The 20,038-nt window shown below is 43.2% G+C and overlaps 1 protein-coding gene across 1 annotated transcript in view; it reads right to left on the reverse strand.

The window, feature by feature from the left end:
- Positions 1-2,939: 2,939 nt before the first annotated feature.
- Positions 2,940-20,038, reverse strand: part of LOC144679754 (homeobox protein EMX1-like) — a 261,683-nt gene continuing 244,584 nt past the window's right edge. The window contains exon 3 of the mRNA XM_078540509.1: positions 2,940-3,107. Within this exon, the coding sequence (XP_078396635.1) occupies positions 2,940-3,107 (168 nt within the window). The remainder of the gene's footprint in view (positions 3,108-20,038) is intronic.

The raw sequence follows: 20,038 nt of genomic DNA on the forward strand, positions 1-20,038 counted from the left end.
ACTCTCTAAGCTTATCCTATCAGGAGTTTGCTGTGGGATTATTAATAGAAATTGGATCACACCAAAACCAAGAGCTGGGGAAATACGCCATCGCTTATAAAGGAGGAAATCAAAATCCAAACACCTTTCTGTTTAGGGATGGGTGGTGAGAGGAGAAATCAGGGCTGTTTGAATTAACGCCCCCTGCTCCGCCCTCCCCCCCGCCAACCCTGCCCACCCACCTGTCTGTAACATCTGTTAGTGCCACTTCCAAGGTAGTCATTGCAAACATGGGCCCCTCCAGGATTGGAGAGTTAAGTTCAATTATAGCCTGTTGTAACCCGGGGCTTCTTGCGCTCCCCACCTCTCCCCAAATACCATTGGAAAGTGCAGCTGTCTGTCAATGCCTTGGAGCACCACCACCAAAGGGCAGTAGTCTGACTCTCTCCATTGTATGGTTTTTAATGTGGGAAGCTTGAGGGACAAGGTTGTATGAAGGGTGCGGAGGGCTCCCTGCATGTTTGTGCTGCCCTCGGCCTGTTGGCTTTGACGACCAGCAGCACTGTCAATGCTGTCTGACTTCCCACAACCCTCCAACTCTGCAAGGTCTCTGTGCTCCTCAAATTCCGGCCTCTTTTGCATCTCCCACTTCCCTTGCCCAGCACTGGCGGCCATGCCTTCAGCTGTCCAGGCCGTAAGCTCTGGAAGTCCCTCCCTAAAACTTATCTCCCTTTCTCTCCTCCTTTAAGACGCCCCTTGGAACTTGCCTTCTTTTGGCCAAGCTTTTGGTCACCTGTCCTAATATCTCCTTATGCGGCTTGATGTCCATTGTCTACTGGTTATACTCCTGTGAGGAGACTTGGGAACTTTTACTATGTTAAAGGCGTTATATAAATGCGAGTTGTTGCTTTTGTTATACTTAAAATCAGCAGCTGCCAGGAAATAATGTAACAAGACAACACCCTCCAAATAAGAGGTGACACAGGCACAAGTGTGGATTTTAAGGCAACAATAAATCACGCAACACCACCTTAGGAAAAATCACAAGTTTTTATTCATGTACTCAGGCAGAGAATGCAGGGGGAAGCAAAATAATGAGATTTAGCTTTCTGAAGCACACATCAATCATTAAAACTACATCACAGATATTTACAGTCTGGTCGTTGAGAGTTGGGGGAGAGAGAGCCCATGTTCAAAATGAAAGACCTACTTCCTGACCAGAGTTACCAGAGGTCTGATGGCCCCTTCACATTTTCATCGGGAGTTGAGCCCGTGAGAGGAGAACTCCCCACCAGGGCCTTCCCAACCTATTAAACCCATAACCAACCAATGTGGAGCCAGTGGGTTCACCTGCCCCTTCTGCTCACTGATCCATGGCCCCTGGTTGGAAAATGTACTTGCAGGTTTGGTATATACATTTGAGTGTTTGTCTGCGAGTGTGTGTTCCAGAGTATATCTGTGTTGAGCTTCTCTGGGGGAAGTGTATGTATTTGAACATGCATCAAATTGTGTCTATTTCTGAGTGTGGGTCGGTGTCTGTGAGTGAGTGTCTGTAGGAGTGTTAGTGTCAGCTTGTGTCAATGTGTGCACGTGTGCCTGTGTGAGTGGGTGTCTGAGTGGGTGTGGGCGACAATGTAAGTATCTTGCATCTATGTGAATGTCCCTCAGAGAATATCTGAGAGTGTGTGTATATCTCTGTGAGATTGTCTCAGTGAGGTCTGTCTGTGTGAGGGTGTACCAGTGTGTCTGTGTGAGTGTGCATGGGTTTATTTGTATGTGTTTCGTTCTAAATCAGATTATGCCTATGTGAGTGTGTGTGTGTGTCTGTCTGTATGTGACTATGTGTGAGTGTGTGCGTGTGAATGATGTCTGTTTGTGAGTCTGTGGGTTTGTGTGTCTATGTATTTGTCAGTGTATCTGAGCATGTATCTGAGTGCATGTGTGTGTATCTTTGTGAATTGTCAAAGTGTTATGTGTCTGTCTGTATTTGACTACGTTTGAGTGTTTGTAGGTGTGGTGTATATGTGTGTGTGTCTGTGTGTTTTGTGTCTTTGCGAGTGTGTGTGTGCGTGTGCGTCTCTGATGTGTGTGTGTTGTCTGGTGTCTGTGTGAGATTGTCTTTGTGTGACTATGTGTATGATTGAAGGCAGGTCAGACTGATTCTCACTGACAAAATTCTCACAGGTAGAATGGCCATGCAGGTGAATTGTTGGAAGTGAGGTTGAACAGTGGAACTGAATCAGCACCTTCAGGAGAGGAGAAGGTAATTATAAAGAGCTGTGCTTACTCAAGAAAACCACTGACAGCTTCTATACTTCTTGTGTATTGACCTTTGACAACCACAACACCACTAAATGTGACATGTTCATGATGCACCGATGATGTTGCAAAAAGCATTTATATCAGGCCATTAGTGGAAAACCCTCCAAACATTACTTGTACAATAAGTGCAGTGGGAAATAACAAAGCCCACTCCCTGAAAACAGCAACTACCTCCCAACACGTTCCCTTGTAGATCAGTTCATCTGAACATCTGCATCCCGACAAAAAAATATTCAACTCATGAGGGGACAAACCCACGGAACCTTCACAGCCTCTGCCCCCTCACCACAAGCTGAAGAGTCACCATTATAAAAAGGAACGTCCAATAAATAAAAAAAAAGCTTATTCTTTCAGATAATTTTTAATATAATATATATTTATATATATACACAGCGGATGGTTAAATGTCACTGGTGAAGCGTCACTATCTTCCAACTACATCCTGAAGTGCATTTTTCTTTTCCGATTCAGTCTCCGCGAAGTCTTGTACAAGATGATTGTCGATGTGTTGTTCTCCAAACTGTTTCGAAGCTTTTCCCATCCTCCTCACCCTGGGTGGAAATGTCTGTGCTTTCACATAGTCTCTTTCATTGTCACTCCCTCCGTCCCTTCTCCCACCGTCCCCCCATCCTCCCTCACTAGTCCTCTGAGGTGACATCAATGTCCTCAGGGCTGGACTGCTTTGTCGCCAACCTCCACCGGTTGACGTGATGCGAGCCTTTCTTTTTCTGCTGGGACTCGGGTCCCTCTTCCTCCAACTTCTGACGCTTGTATTTCGTTCTCCTGTTTTGGAACCACACCTTCACCTGCAAAAAAAAAACAAGGCAAGGAAATTGGTCTGGGCCGATAAGTGGCAAGTAACATTCACGCCACGCAAGTGTCAGGCAATGACCATCCCCAACAAGAGAGAATCAAACCATCGTCCCCTTAACATTCAATGGCCTTACCATCACTGAATACCCCACCATCAACATCCTGGGGGTTACCATTGACCAGAAACTGAACTGGACTAGCCATATAAATACTGTGGCTACAAGAGCAGGTCAGAGGCTAGGATTCCTGCACCTGATAACTCACCTCCTGACTCCCCAAAGCCTATCCACCATCTACAAGGCACAAGTTAGGAGTGTGATGGAATACGCCCCATTTGCCTGAATGAGTGCAGCTCCCACAACACTCAAGAAGCTCAACACCATCCAGGACAAAGCAGCCCACATGATTGGCACCCCATCCACCAGCCTAAACATTCACTCCTTCCACCATCAATGCACAGTGGCAGCAGTATGTACCATCTACGAGATGCACTTCAGCAATATGTCATGGCTCCTTTGACAGCTCCTTCCAAACTTGTGACCTCTATCATCTGGAAGGTCAAGGGCAACAGATGCATGGGAACACCACCACCTGCAAGTTCCCCTCCAAAATCCTGGAACTCCCTAACAGCACTGTGGGTGTACCTTACACCACATGGACTGCAGCGGTTCAAGAAGGTGATTCACCACCACCTTCTCAAGGGCAACTGGGGATGGGCAATAAATGCTGGCCCAGCCAGCGAAGCCCACATCTCACACTAGAAAAATTTAATGACATAGAGACGGGACAGCAGTGCGAAACATTTAAAACAGTGACCAATAGAGTCGAGGAAAATATATCCAACTAAAGAACAGGCGCAAACCAGTCAGTAATGACACACATTGGATGAATAAAGAAATTGAATCTAAAGTAAAGGCGCACACCAACCACATAGACAACAAAGGAGAGAGGAGGATAAGAGGGAGAATGAGAATGTTAGTAAGAAAATCCAAAAAAACAGCAGGAAGGGAAAGAAAAATTCCAAATTAAATATAAAAATAAATTGTATTCTACCAACAGGCCAATAACAAAAGCAACATTTTCCACAAATACGTGAATAACGAAAAAAACCAGTGGATAAGGGGTAAACACAATAAACTTACAGGTAATGACAATAAAATGGCAGAAATATTAAGTAATTGGTTTGCCTCAGTATTTACAAGGACAGTTAACATGATGGATATGATATTAGATCGACAAGGATATAAAAAATACTGAGATAGAACGGGGAGCGATAATGGATGAACTTAGAGAGGATAAGACCCCTGGTCCAGATGGATTGCATTTGTGCATATTAAATGAAGCTAGGGAAGGGATCGACAAGCAATATCCCATATATATATATATATATATATATATAAATAGTGGATTGACAGACAGCTAATGCGATTATGACATTTAAAAAGGGACAAGTCAGGGTGGAGTCCTGCAACAATGAGTGCTTGGTCTTCAGCTATTTACAATGGACCTCAGACTTAGAGGAGGAGGCAGAGTGTAATTTATCCACGTTTACTGAGAATGCAATGCCAGGTGGGAAAGTAAGCCATGAGGAGGATGCAAAGAGTCCTGTAAAGAGATCGAGGTAGGTTAAGTCAGTGGACAGGAAGGTGAAATATAATTTTGCAAAGTGTGAAATTATAGACTTTTTGATAGGAAGAATGGAAAATAGAGCATTTTTAAAAAGTTAAACGGTTGGGAAATATTAGGAATCGGAAGGATTTGGGTGTGACAGAATGTTAACGTGCTGATACAGCAAACTGTCCCCTAAGTATTGTGGGTGAAGCATAAACATGGGCCAGGGTCTGAGGACAATGAAGGTGAATGTGAGAGAGTGAATGGTGATGTCCCTGGCACTGGCAGTGAGGGCCCTGCGGGTGTGTGATGGGTTTGTGAGTGTGTGAGTTGAGGGTGATGAGAAGAGTGACTTACCCTGGCGGAATGGAGATCATTCATCCTGTAGCGGCACTGGGTGGCTGCCCTCTTTTGCAGGGCATTGGCACTGACCACCACTGGCACAGCCTCCCAAGCCGGATTGGTGATGTTGCTGCCCCTCCTGCGGACAGACCGGGGGTAGAGGACATCACGGTGAGCCTCCACTGCGTCCAAAAGGTGTTTGAGGGACGCGTCACTGAACCGGGAGGGCTGCAGACTTTTTACGTTTCGGGGCCATTGTTCCGTGCAGTGCGCATGGCTGCACTTTAAACATGGCGCCCGGCATGATGAAGCAGTCAGGTGATGGCGTGGTGGGCAAATGAGAGCCCGCCCGCCACCGAAATGGTGCGTTTCAAGGAATTCATAATGAATGCAGCGGGTTTGGAGCGATTCATCGTGAAAAGCCGCTTTTATCCTCACCTGCTACTGCACTTAGTGCAAATCTGGGACAATTCTGTCCTGTGTGTGTGTGTGTGTGTGTCTTTGTGTTTGTGTCTGTGTGTCTTTGTATGTGTGTGTGTGTATGTGTGTGTGTGTGTTCCTGTGTGAGTGCGTGTGTGTCTTTGTGTGAGTGTGTGCATGTGTGTGTCCGTGTGTGTGTGCAGTGTGTCTTTATGTGAACATGTGTGCATGTGTATGGCTGTGTGTGTGTGTCCCTGTGTGTGTGTGTGTGCCCTTTTGTGAGTGTGTGTGTGTGTGTTATCGTGTACATGTGTGTTTATGTGTGTGTGCTTGAGTGTGCATGTCTCTGTGTGTGTACGAGTGTGTCTTTGTGTAAGTGTGTGTATGTCAGTGTGTGTGTATGTCTGTGTGTGCGTGTGTGTGTGTTTGTGTGTGAGTGCATATGTGTGTGCGAGTGTGTGTGTGTGTGCGAGTGTGTGTGTATGTGCGAGTGTGTGTGTGTGTGAGTGCATGTGTGTGTGTGCAGGTGTGTGTCTGTGTGTGTGTGTTATCTACCAGCTCTGCAGGAGGTTTGATCAGTAATGATATGTGAAAGAACACAGTGTACTGCTTGGGGTTACTACAGGAAAATCACATCATCAAATGGAGCCTCCTCTTCGGCCGGGAGTGTAAATTTACAATCACAGGATCATACAGCACTGAAGGAGGCCATTCCTCCCATTATGCCTGTGCTGGCTCTTTGGTACAGTTGTTCAATTAATCCTACTCCCCTGCTCTTTCCCAATAGCGCTACATTTTTTTCTTTTTCTACTATTACCCAATTCCCTTTTGAAAGCTCCTATTGAATCTGCTTGCACCATCCTTTCAGGCAGTTCATTCCAGAACACCACGACTCACTGAGTAACAAAGATTCACTGTAAATAGCCCTCATCCGGTTAACTCGCCTCACCTTTGATTGACCCTTGTCCTTTCAGTGCTCTAATCCTGATGACAGTTCTTATCCAAACGTCCTTGGACTCAAACATGTTCTATGTAGAGTAAATTACACCACAAAAGGAGGCCGTTTGACCCATTGAGCCCACTCTATCCCCCTACCCCTGCAAGCTTATCTCCCTCAAGTGCTCATGCAGTTTCTTTTTGGAATCGTTGATCATCTCCGTTTCCACTAGCGAGTTCCAGGCCATTACCACTCGTGAGGTTAAAAAAAAGGTTATCTCACATTCTCCCTGCATCTCTTGCCCAGAACCTTAAATCTCTGTCCCCTAGTCCTTGCGTCATCAGCTAATGGGAACAGCCTTTCTGTATCTACCTCATCCAAAGCTGTCATAACCCTGTACACCTCTATCAGATCCCCACTCAATCCCCTTTGCTGCAAGGAGAACAGCCTCAGCTTCTCTTCCCTCCCCCCCACTCCCTTTCAGTCGCTAGAATTATATCCAGCCCCGTTCCTTCTTCACTGGGTTGAAATAGTACTGATAAAACTGAGAAGGGATTATGAACAGCTGGGGGGGGCTACATTAAAAAAAAACAGGATTGCAAAGGTAATAACCTCTGGATTACTCCCCGAACCACGAGCAAATTGCACAAGGTAAAAAATATCAGCGAGTTGGAGGCGTGGCTCAAAGATTGGGGCGGGGGGAATGGGGGTTTTGATCCACGGGGCCACTGGCACCTGACCTGGGGAAGATGGGAGCTGCACTATCGGGCGGCATTAATCCAAGCCAGGTCCGGTGTACAGGCAGATTCCACCACTGGAGGGCACGTGAAACTAAATAGTGGGAGGGATGGTCCACGTGAGGGGAGATTCGGAAAGTTAAAGAGGCAATAATGCGCTCGAGGGACATGTGGGGACAGGTGAGGGTTGGGGGTTGGGCAGTGCGGAGGGGGGGGTGTGCTGCAGTCTTTTTGCCATTTTTGGGGCCATTCTTCTGTGCAGCAGTGATGACGTGGCTAACGCTAACCAGAATGTGACAAGAGGGGACAGAGCGTACAAACATAAGAATGCACCGGCGAATAAGGTCAGCATCGGGAAAAGTGGTAAACAGACACCATTAGAGGCTCTTTATCTGAATGCGCAAGGCATTCGTAACAAGATGGATGAATTGATAGCACAAATAGAAATAAATGAGTATGATAGTGCCGGCCATTACAGAGACATGGTAGCAAAGCGATCGTAGCTGGGACCTGAATATTCAGGGTCGTTGACATTTCAGAAGGACAGGAAGAAAGGAAAAGAAGGTGGGGTAGCTCTGTTAATCAAGGGTGAGATCAGTACAGGGGTGGGAAATGATCTTGATTCTTGGAATCAAAATGTAGCATCAGTTTGGATAGAGATAAGAAATAACAAAGGAAAGAAGTCACTGGTGGGAGTGGTTTATAAGACCCCTGACAGTAGCTACACTGTAGGACCAGGGTATAAATCAAGAAATAATGGGGACTTGTAAGAAAGGTACTGCAATAGTTATGGGAGATTTTAATTTTCATGTGGATTGGACAAATCAAATCGGCAAAGGTAGCCTGGAGGTTGAGGTTATAGAGTATATTTGGGACAGCTTCTCAGAGAAATATATTCTGGAACCTCAGGGAACAGGCTATTTTAGAGCTGGTAATGTGTAATGAGACAGCATTAATTCATGACCTCACAGTAAAGGATCACCTTGGTAAGAGCGATCATAACATAATAGAACTTTGCATTCAGTTTGAGGGTGAGAAATTTGGGTCAGAAATTAGTGTCTTAAACTTAAATAAAGGCAATTACAAGGGTATGAAGACAGAAGGCATTTGATAAGGTGCCACATAAAGGTTATTATGGAAAATAAAAGCTCATGGTGTAGGGGGTAACATTTTGTCACGGATAGAAGATTGGCTGGCTGACGGAAAACAGAGTATGCATAAATGGGTCTTTGTCTGATTGGCTGAATGTGACGAGTGGAGTCCTGCAAGGGTATGTGCTGGGGCCTCAACTTTTTATAATTGATATCAATGACTTAGATGAGGGAAGGGAAGGCATGGTATCTGAGTTTGCATATGACACAAAGATAGATAGGAAAGTATGTTGTGAAGAAGACATAAGGAGCTTGCAGATGGATATAGATATATTGAATGAAGGGGCAAAAATATGGCAGATGGAGTATAATGTGGGAAAATGTAAAGTTGTTCATTTTGGCAGGAAGAATAAAAAAAGAGTATTACTTATTACAATTCTGAGGTGCAAAGAGATCCAGGTGTTCTGATGCATGAGTCACAAAAAGTTAGTATGCAGGTACAGCGCATAATTAAGAAGGCTAATGAATGCTAACCTTTATTACAAGAGGAATTGAACATAAATGTAAGGATGTTATGCTTCAGTTATACAGGACACTGGTGAGACTACATTTTGAATACTGTGTGCAGTTTTGGTCTCCTTATTTAAGTAAGAATGTAAATGCATTGGCGGTGGTTCAGAGGAGGTTTACTAGATTGATGCCTGGAATTGAACAGGTTGTCTTATAAGCAAAGGTTGGACAGACTGGGCTTGTTTCCACTGGAGTTTAGAAGAGTGAGGGGTAACTTGATTAAAGTATATAAAATCCTGAATGGTATTGACAAGGTAGAGGTAGAAAGGATGTTTCCACTTGTGGATGAGTCCAGAGAGGGTTTTAAACTGAATAGTGGGGGCAAGGGATTAAATTTGGGAAGATGTGGTAATCCAAAGAGTAGAGACAAGGCGAGAGAGAAAGGTACCAATATGGGAAATGATAAACAGACCGTGACCGGAAGGGACAGAGAGTACAAATCTAAGAGTAAATCAGCAGATAACCCTAGATGCTACAAAAATAATAAAAGGACAAAACTAAAGATTCTGTATCTAAACGCATGTAACATTCAAAACAAAGCAGAGGAACTGATAGCACAAATAGAAATAAATAAGTACGATCTGATAGTCATTACAGAGACATGGCTACAGGATGACATAGATTGGGACCTGAATATTGAAGGGTACGTGACATTTAGGAAGGATGGGAAAAGGTGGAGGGGTAGCTCTGTTAATTAATGATGGTATTTGCACATTACTGAGGGATGACCTAAATTCAGGAAACCAGGATGTAGAAGCGGTTTGGGTTGAGATGAGAAATGATAAAGGCAAGAAGTTACTTATGTGAGTGGTGTACAGGCCCCCTAATTGTAACTACATGGTAGAACAGAGTATAAAAGAAGAGATAATGAGAGCTTGTCAGAAAGGTACAGCAATAATCCTGGGGGATTTTAATCTACATATAGACTGGAAAAATCAGATGGGCAAAGGTAGCATAGATGAGGAGTTCATAGAATGTTTTCAGGATAGTTTCTTGGAACAGCACATTCTGGAGCCAACCAGAGAGCAGGTTATACTAGGCCTGCTATTGGACAATGAGATGGGATTAATTGATAGTGGAGGCACCCCTAGGTAGCAGTGATCTTAATATGATTGAGTTTTACATTCTTTTTGAGTGAGAAATGAGTGCGTCCAAAACTTAAATAAGGACAATTATGAGGGCATGAAAGCAAAGTGAACTAGTCAATAAGGTTAAGGGATAGGTCAGTAGAGATGCAGTGGCAGGCATTTAAGGGGGAATTTCAGAATGCACAGAGTAGGTACATTCCAATGAGAAAGAAAAATTCCAAGAGGAGGATCCACCATCTGTGGTTAACTAAAAAAGTTAAAGAAAGTATAAAACTTAAAGAAAAAGCATATAATTATGCAAAGACGGGTGGCAGGTCAGAAGATTGGAAAGAATATAAAGGACAGCAAAGAATAACAAAAAGATTAATGAGGGAAAAATTAGTTGATGCATTAGCTTTAATTTTCCAAAATTCCCTTAAATCGGGGAAGGCTCCATTAGATTGGAAAATAACACATAGAGTCATAGAGACCTACAGCATAGAAAAAGGCCCTTCGGCCCATCAAGTCTGCATCGGTCAAACAAGTACCTAACTATTCTAATTGCATTTTCCAGCACTAGGCCCATAGCCTTGTATGCCATGGCATCGCAAGTGCACATCCAAATACTTCTTCAATGTTATGAGGGTTTCTGCCTCTACCACCCTTTCAGGCAGTGAGTTCCAGATTCCCACCACCCTCTGGGTGAAAAAATTCTTCCTCACATCCCCTCTAAACCTCCTGCCCCTTACCTTAAATCTATGCCCCCTGGTTATTGATCCCTACACCAAAGGGAAAAGTTCCTTCCTGTCTACCCCATCTATGCCCCTCATAATTTTATACACCTCAATCATGTCCCCCCTCAATCTCCTCTGCTCCAGGGAAAATAACCCCAGTCTATCCAATCTTTCCTCATAACTAAAACTCTCCAGCCCATGCAATATCCTGGTTAATCTCCTCTGCACGCTCTCTCCAATCACATCCTTCCTATAATGTGGATCCCAGAACTGCACACAATACTCTAGCTGTGGCCTAACCAGTGTTTAATACAGTTCCAGCATAACCTCCCTGCTCTTATATTCTATGCCTTGGCTTATAAAGGCAAGTATCCCATATGCCTTCTTAACCACCTTATCTACCTGTCCTGCTATCTTAAGGGACTGGTGGACATGTACACCAAGGTCCCTCTGATCCTCGGTACTTCCCAGGGTCCTACCATTTATCGTGTATTCCTGTGCCTTGTTTGTCCTGCCCAAGTGCATCACCTCACACTTACCGGATTAAATTCCATTTGCCACTGATCAGCCCATTTATATCCACCTGTAATCTAAGGCTGTTCTCCTCACTATTTATCACCCCACCAATTTGCATGTCATCCGCGAACTTACTAATCATCCCTCCTACATTCAAGTCTAAACCGTTTATATATACCACAAACAGCAAGGGACCCAACACCGATCCCTGTGGAACCCCACTGGATACAGGCATCCAGTCACAAAAACACCCCTCAAACATCACCCTCTGCTTCCTGCCACTCAGCCAATTCTGGATCCAACTTTCCAAATTGCTTTGGATCCCATGGGCTCTTACCTTCATTATCAGTCTCCCATGCGGGACCTTATCAAAAGCCTTGCTGAAGTCCAAGTAGACTACGTCAAGGCATTGCCCCCATCTACACACCTGGTCACCTCTTTGAAAATCAAATTAGTCAGACATGACCTCCCCTTAACAAAACCATGCTGACTGTCCTTGATTAATCTCTGCCTCTCCAAGTGTAGATTAATTCTGTCCCTCAGAATCGCTTCCAATAGTTTCCCCACCACTGAGGTTAGACTGACTGGCCTGCAGTTCCCTGGTTTATCCCTTCCTCCCTTCTTGAATAACGGTACCACATTGGCTGTCCTCCAGTCCTTTGGTACCTCTTCTGTGGCCAGAGAGGTACTGAAAATTATTGCCAGTGCCCCTGCTATCTCCTCCCTTGCCTCACTCAACAGTCTGGGATACATTTTATCCAGGCCTGGAGATTTATCTACTTTTAAGCCTGCCAGACCACTTTGAACCTTCTCCCTTTCTATGCTAATTTCTTTATTTATATCACAGTCCTTCTGCCTGATTTCCATACCCACATCGTCCCTCTCACTTGTGAACACCGACACAAAGTATTCATTTAGAACCCTTCCTACGTCTTCCGGCTCCACACACAAATTACCACTATGGTCCTTAATGAGCCCTACGCTTTCCCTAGTTATCCTCTTACTCTTAATGTACTTGTAAAATAACTTTGGATTTTCCTTTATTTTACCTGCCAATGTTTTTTCATGCTCCCTTTTTGCTCTCCTAATTTCCTTTTTAAGTTCCCCCTTACACATTCTATATTCCTCTAGGGTTTCCGCTGTTTTGAACTCTCGATATCTGCCATAAGCCTCCCTTTTTCTCTTTATCCAATTCTGTACATCCCTCGATATCCAGGGTTCCCTGGATTTGTTGGGCCCACCCTTTGTCTTTACTGGAATACGTTGGCCTCGTACTCTCCCTATTTCCTTCTTGAATGAGTCCTACTGCTCTGACGCAGTCACCTAAAAGTAGTTGTTCCCAGTCCACTCTGGCCAAATCATATCTGATCTTATTAAAATCAGCCTTCCCCCAATTTAGAACTCTGATTTCTGGCCCATCCTTGTCCTTTTCCATAATAACCTTGAATCTAACAGAGTTATGATCACTATCTGCAAAATGCTCCCCCAGTGATACCTCTACCACTTTCCTGACTTCATTCCCTAAAATAAGTCTGGGACTGCCCCGTCCCTTGTAGGACCTTCTATGTACTGGCTTAAAAAGCTCTCCCGGATACATTTTAAGAATTCCTCTCCCTCTAAACCTACCACACTATGACTAACCCAGTTAATGTTGGGGAAGTTGAAATCCCCCACCATTACTACCCTATCATTTTTACACTTAAAATGTAAATGTAACTCCTTTATTTAAAAAGGGAGGGAGACAGAAAGCAAGAAACTACAGGCCAGTTGGCCTAACATCTGTTATAGGGAAAATCTTAAAAGCTATTATTAAAGATGTTATAGCAGGGCACTTAGAAAAATTCAAGGCAATCAGGCAGAATCAACATGGTTTTGTAAAAGGAAAATCATGTTTACCCAATTTATTGGAGTTATTTGAAGGAGTCATGTGTTGTGCTGTGGATAAAGGGGAACCAGTGGATGTACTGCACTTAGATTTCCAGAAGGCATTTGATAAAGTGCCACATCAAAGGTTATTGTGGAAAATCAAAGCTCATGGTGTAGGGGGTAACACATTGGCATGGATAGAAGATTGGTTACCCAACAGGAAGCAGAGAGTTGGCATAAATGGGTCTTTTTCTGCTTGGCAAGATGTAACAAGTGGTGTGCCACAGGGATCAGTGCTGGGGCCTCAACTTTTTACAACTTGTATAAATGACTTGGATGAAGTAACTGAAGGAATGGTTGCTAAATTTGCTGATGACTCAAAGATAGGTAGGAAAGTAAATTGTGAAGAAGACATTAGCAGGGACATAGATAGGTTAAGTGAGTGGGAAAAGATCTAGCAAATAGAGTATAATGTGGGAAATGTGAAATTGTCCATTTTGGCAGGAAGAATAATAAAGCTTATTATCTAAATGGTGAGAAATTGAGGAGCTCTGAGATTCAGAGGGGTCTGGGTGTCCTACTGCGTGAATCACAAAAGGCTAGTATGTAGATGCAGCAAGTAATTAGTAAAACTAATAGAATGTTATCACTTATTGTGAGGGGAATTGATTATAAAAGTGGAGAGGTTATGCTTCAGTTGTACAGGGCACTGGTGAGACCACATCTGGGGTGCTGTGTACAATACTGGTCTCATTATTTAAGGAAATATGTAAATTCGTTAGAAGCAGTTCAGAGAAGGTTAACTAGACTAATACCAGGAACGGGCAGGTTATCTTATGAGGAAAGGTTGGACAGGCTAGGCTTGTATCCATTGGAGTTCAGAAGATTAAAAGGTGACTTGATTGAAACCTTTAAGATCCTGAGGGGCCTTGGCAGAGTGAATGTGGAGAGGATGTTTCCTCTTGTGGGAGAATCTAGAACTAGGGGTCACTGTTTAAAAATAAGGGGTCGCTCATATAAAACAGAGATGAGGAGAATTTTTTTCTCTCAGTGGGTCGTGAGTCTTTGGAACTCTCTTCCTCAAAAGGTGGTGTAAGTAGAGTCTTTGAATATTTTTAAGGCAGAGCCAGATAGATTCTTGATTAACAAGGGGGTGAAAGGTTATCGGGGGTAGGCAGGAATTTGGGGTTGAGATTACAATCAGATCAGCCACGATCTTATTGCATGGCAGAGCAGGATCTAGGGGCCGAGTGGCCGACTCCTGCTCCTAATTCATAAGCTCATATGTTCGTAACTAGGAGCACTGGTTTAAAATTAGGGGTGGCCCTTTTAGGACAGAGATGAGGAGAAATTTTTTCTCTCAGAGGGTTGTGTGATTTTGGAACTCTCTGCCTCAGAAGGCGGTGGGGGCGGGGTCACTGAATATTTTTAAGGCAGAGGTAGATAGATTCTTGTTAGGCAAGGGAATCAAAGGTTATCGGGGGTAGATGGGAATGTGGAATTCGAAACACAAACAGATCAGCCATGATCTTATTGAAAGGCAGAACAGGGTCAAAAGGACAAATGGCCTACTCCTGCTCATATGTTTCTATGTTCCTACTGTGTTTTATCCCGGGATATTTCAGTGACTTATTATCTTCTTACCTCAGGAAAGATATACTTGCCATAGAGGGAGTGCAACGAAGGCTCACCAGACTAATTCCTGGGATGGAGGGATTGTCCTATGAGGAAAGATTAAATAGACTGGGCCTTGACTCTGTGGAGTTTGGAAGGATGAGAGGTGAACTCATTAAAACATACAAAACTCTTACAGGGCGTGACAGGGTAGATGCAGGAAGAATGTTTTCCCTGGATGGGGGTTCGAGAACCAGGGAACACAGTCTCAGGTCAAGGGTAGGCCGTTTAGGACTGAAATGAGGAGGAATTTCTTCACTTAGAGGGTGATAAATCTTTGGAATTCTCTACCCCAGAGGGCTGTGGAGGCTCAGTCACTGAGTATGTTCAAGGCTGAGATCAACAGCTTTCTACATAATAAAAACATCAAGGGATATGAGGATAGTGCAGAAAAATGGGGTTGAAGTAAAAGATCAGCCATGATCTTATTGAATGGTGGAGCAGGTTCGAAGGGCTGAATGGCCTACTCCTATCCTTATTTCTTATGTTCTTTTACAGATATCTAGGGACATTACAGTGAGTTACGTAAATATCCCGGGACATTACAGGGTTATATAGATATCCCAGGGAATTACAGTGAGTTATATAGATATCCCAAGATATTACAGTGAGACATTACTATAAAACCCACACTAATGTCCTGGGGTATCTGTCCAACTCAATGTAATATACCAGGTTATCCATATAAATCACAGTAATGTTCCTGGATGTCTATGTAACACACAGTAATGTCCCAGGATACGTATAAAGCGCACAGTATGAATCAGTATGAAATCAGCAACTCACGCAGTTGAGTTCAGCATTAACAACACCATGTATGCCCAAATAGGTAGTGTTGCCATGGGATCCCCTCCAGGCCCAGCTCTCGCAAACATCTTTGTTGGGCTCCATGAGAAAAGCATCTTGGATGTAATGACACCTAACCTCCTACCTCTTTCATATTTCCGCTATGTAGATTATACATTTACTATATTTGAATCCACAACTGCATGTAACAATTTCCTTAATGGGCTCCATCCTGCACTCAAATTCATCTTTGAAATGGAGCAGTCAAATGAACCCCCTTTCCTTGACCTACTAATTAAGAAATCAGCCAGGCGGTTCTCTACCATGGTCTACCGCAAGCCTACTTTCACTGGTCAATATAAGCGTTGGCATTCCTGCAGTTCCACACGCTATCAGATTGATCTTATTGGCAACCTCGTAAACGGGGCTCGAGCCATTTGCTCACCATGCAAGCTTGATGCTGAAATAGGGGCATCAAAGGCATCCTGTGTGATAATGGCGACCCTGATCAGATCATTTTGCGCTGTATATCGCGCAAACTCATGAACAGGCCTAAGGCTATCAGTTTTGGCCCTGAAAAGTGCTCAGTCTGCCTCAGATTACCCTGGGAGGGCAAGGTATCTCAAAATTTTGAGCAACTGGTTGAGCTAGCTGTTTCACACTGCTACTATGCAGTAGCAACACAAGTGCTATTCACCACTAACAGGATGCTGCCGTCAAGCCAAAATGACATTCTGCCTATCAGACAAATGAGTAATATATGGGTGTATGAATTTCAGTGCTAGTGCGATGCTAGGTATGTAGGCCCTACATCCCAAAGACTGGTGCTGTTCTTCCCCACTGTTCACAACAGGCAAGGTACAGACTGTACCCAGCCAGCCCGTGCTTGCTAAACTCAAAACACAATATCCAACATTAGTTGTGATTCTGCAATTGGACAACATTTTCTAAACAATTCTTTGCGTTCTAAGAATTACACTGACAACCAATTTAAGTTTGTCAGTTGGGCTCACAGTGCTAGAAGTCACATATATTAATCCACAGGGCCCTGTCCTTTGCAGACAGCAAGAACATGCACACACGTTGCACCTGCTTCAGCTGAACAAAGTAGATGACAGCCGCGTGCTGGTTCATTCCCCAGGGCAATACCTTGACCAATCAGAGTCAACCTGCCTGGCTTGAATTTAAATAAAGCTTGGCAGTTAACTGTCAGCCATCAGTTAACTGGTGCATTCTCCATGGTAATGACTCTACCAATTAGAGTCCACTTTCCAACCAATCAGCACTCTCTTCGCATGAAGTGTAAATTGTTATTCCCTTTACATTTGGTATTTTTTTCAATGTCCTGACGAGTGCAAGGTGAAAAACTTCAATATGTTTCTTTTTTCAGCGATACACAGTGAGTTATATAGACATCCTGGGATATTACAGTGAGGCATAGGTTATGCTGAATTTATATAAGATATTCGTTAGACCTCAGCTGGAGTATTGTGTACAGTTCTAGGCACCACATTATAGGAAGGATGTGAACACATTGGAGAGAGTGCAGAAGAGGTTTACAAGAATGGTTCCAGGGATGAGAAACTTCAGCTATGAGGATAGATGGGAGCAGTTGGGGCTGTTCTCCTTGGAGAGAAGAAGGCTAAGTGGCGATTTGATAGAGTACTGTCCTGTGGTATCTGTAAAGAATACTGTAATGCCCTGGTATATTATACAACTCAGAGTAATTAACCAAGATACCTCTCTAACTCACAGTAATATCGCAGGATAGCCATATAACACACTGTAATATCCCAGGATATCTATATAATGTCCTGAGTTATCTATATAACACACTGAAATATCCTGGTATATCTATGTAACACACAGTAAAGTCCCAGATGTTAAATGGATCCAAGACAGATGGTGGAGTATGAAAAAAGACACAGATCTTTTCCTTGTTACTGGGATTATTCACCAGATGCAGCATTATAGATCTCTGCCTCCTAACTATTAACTCAGTGTTGCAGCAGACTCTCTTTATATATACTCTCAATCCTTAGTCAAACAACACCCATCACCTCTGTATCTTTAACAACATAATCAACCAATCATGAACAGATTCCCCTTTCTTTCTTTAAACAGAAATCTTACAATATACTCAAATAATTACAACAACAATCCCTCTTCAAGGACACCTAACAGTTTATTTGAATCAGCATTCCTCTTTGTGAAACAGTCCAATAACAGATGACTTGCATCAACCCCATTTTATTTTAGAGATCTCTTTTCTCTCCAACGTTTTCCTTTATATTAACAAGGTCAATCCTCAACCTTTTCTAAGTGACACTGTTAGTCAAATGAACATTATCCCAGAGAGAACGATCATCCACATAGCATTCAATGGGTAAACTTTTCAGAATGTATCCTTGTATAGGATTTCATCCAGAATGCTAGATAAGTGCAATCCCATATCAGGTATTTCCACTAGTGCCAATGTTTCTGCAGCTAGAGTACTTTTAACCACCCTTTTTATTTTCTTAGTCTCCCAGACCAGGGGATAACATTTTTGTTGTTCACCCACCAAGAATATAATAAATCCAGCTGTACTTGAATACCCGACCAGAAGATTGACATGGGAAGCATTACATAAAAGGATTAACTTCATGTCTTTCAGGTTACCCAGCTGAAAACTTGTGTACGCATTTCTCTGAATTTAATTCCTTTATTGTCTTGTTTGCTCTCAGAACCTCCTCAGCTGTGGCATGTTTCATGATAGTACTAAGCTTCAGAATGTCCTAACTGGCATCAGGTCTTGTCTGAGTGCACAGGCAGTTGAACTGTCCAGTTAAGCGTCTTAACTAAAATAAAAATAGAAAGTGCTGGAACAGCTCAGCAGGTCTGGCAGCATCTGTGGAGAAAGAAACAGAGTTAATGTTTCGAGTTCGATAGGACAAGTCATACTGGATTCAAAACGTTCACTCTGTTCCTCTCTCCACACGTTGCCAGACTTGCTGAGTTTTTCCAGCACTTTCTGTTTTTATTACAGGTCTCCAGCATCTGCGGTATTTTGCTTTTATATCAGTTTCTTAACTGTTCTGTTTCTTCTTTGGATACAAGATCATTTTCTCTGAGCTCGTTGTTCGATATATCGGGGTTAACACTTTCGAGGTATGAGTGACATCGAGGTCACTCCCAACCTATTCTGCTTAATGTCTAACCCGGTATATTTAAAGGCCACTGAAGTCTGACTTCCAATCTTAAATTCCCCCTTAATCTTACCTACAACAAATTGCTCAAATTATGCAGAAACTCCCCATGGAAAATCATCAACACGCAACATAAAGATGCCTGTGAGTTTCTCTTTGTGATACCAGTCAAACATTGCTGGGTATGCTTTCAGCTGAATACAACCTACTTTCAGCAAGCAGGCCTAACTGAGAAATACCATCTCTTGACAAATCATTTAATCCATAAACACATTTATTTAACTTACACAGCTTCCCTTCCATATTAGCTGCTTCTTTAGATGGCTTCAAAAACGCTTCCCTTAGAAATTTTTGACCACGCTTTTATATCAATCATCTTACATTCCCACAAATACGTGACCAAGAGAGCTAAGAAAATCTTCCAGATCACCGCAGTGGAGGACTCCTCTTCAACAACTTTATCACCAAGTCTCCCTTCAAAACCCTGAGCTATGAGTCTCATTTTAGCCTCATATTTCTTATCCGAATATACATACGAACATACAAATTAGGAGGAGTGGGCCACTCGGCCCCTCCAACCTGCTTCGCCATTCAATAAGATCATGGCTGATTGTAACCTCAACCCTACATCCCTGCCTACACCTGATAACCTTTCACCTCCTTGTTAATTGAGGATCTATCCACCTCTGCCTTAAAAATATTCAAAGACTCTGCTTCCACTGCCTTTTGAGGAACAGAGTTCCAAAGACTCACTACCCTCTGAGAGAAAAAAATTCTCCTCATCTCTGTTTTAAATGGGCGACCCCTTATTTTTAAACAGTGACCCTTAGTTCTAGATTCTTCCACAAGAGGAAACATCCTTTCCACATCCACCCTGTCAAGACCCCTCAGGACCTTACATGTTTCAGTCAAGTTGCCTCTTACTCTTCTAAACTCCAGTGGATACAAGCCTAGCCTGTCCAACCTTTCCTCATAAGACAACCCGCCCATTCCTGGTGTTAGTCTAGTGAAGCTTCTTTGAACTGTTTGTAACACATTTATTTCCTTCCTTAAATAAGGAGACCAATACTGTGCACAGAGCTCCAGATGTAGTCTCACCAGTGTCCTGTATAACTGAAGCATAACCTCCCTACTAGTGCATTCAATTCCCCTCACAATAAACAATAACATTCTATTAGCTTCCTTAATTAATAGGCTGTACCTACACACTAACCTTTTGTGATTCATGCACTAGGACACCCAGATCCCTCTGAATCTCAGAGCGCTGCAATCTCTCGCCATTTAGATAATATGCTTCTATTTTATTCTCACTGCCAAAATGGACAAGTTCGCATTTTCCTACATTATACTCCATTTACCAGGTCTTTTCCCACTCAACCTATCTA

The sequence above is a fragment of the Cetorhinus maximus genome, chromosome 1 (genome assembly GCF_964194155.1).
Source record: "Cetorhinus maximus chromosome 1, sCetMax3.hap1.1, whole genome shotgun sequence".
In the NCBI taxonomy this organism is placed as follows: Eukaryota; Metazoa; Chordata; class Chondrichthyes; order Lamniformes; family Cetorhinidae; genus Cetorhinus; species Cetorhinus maximus.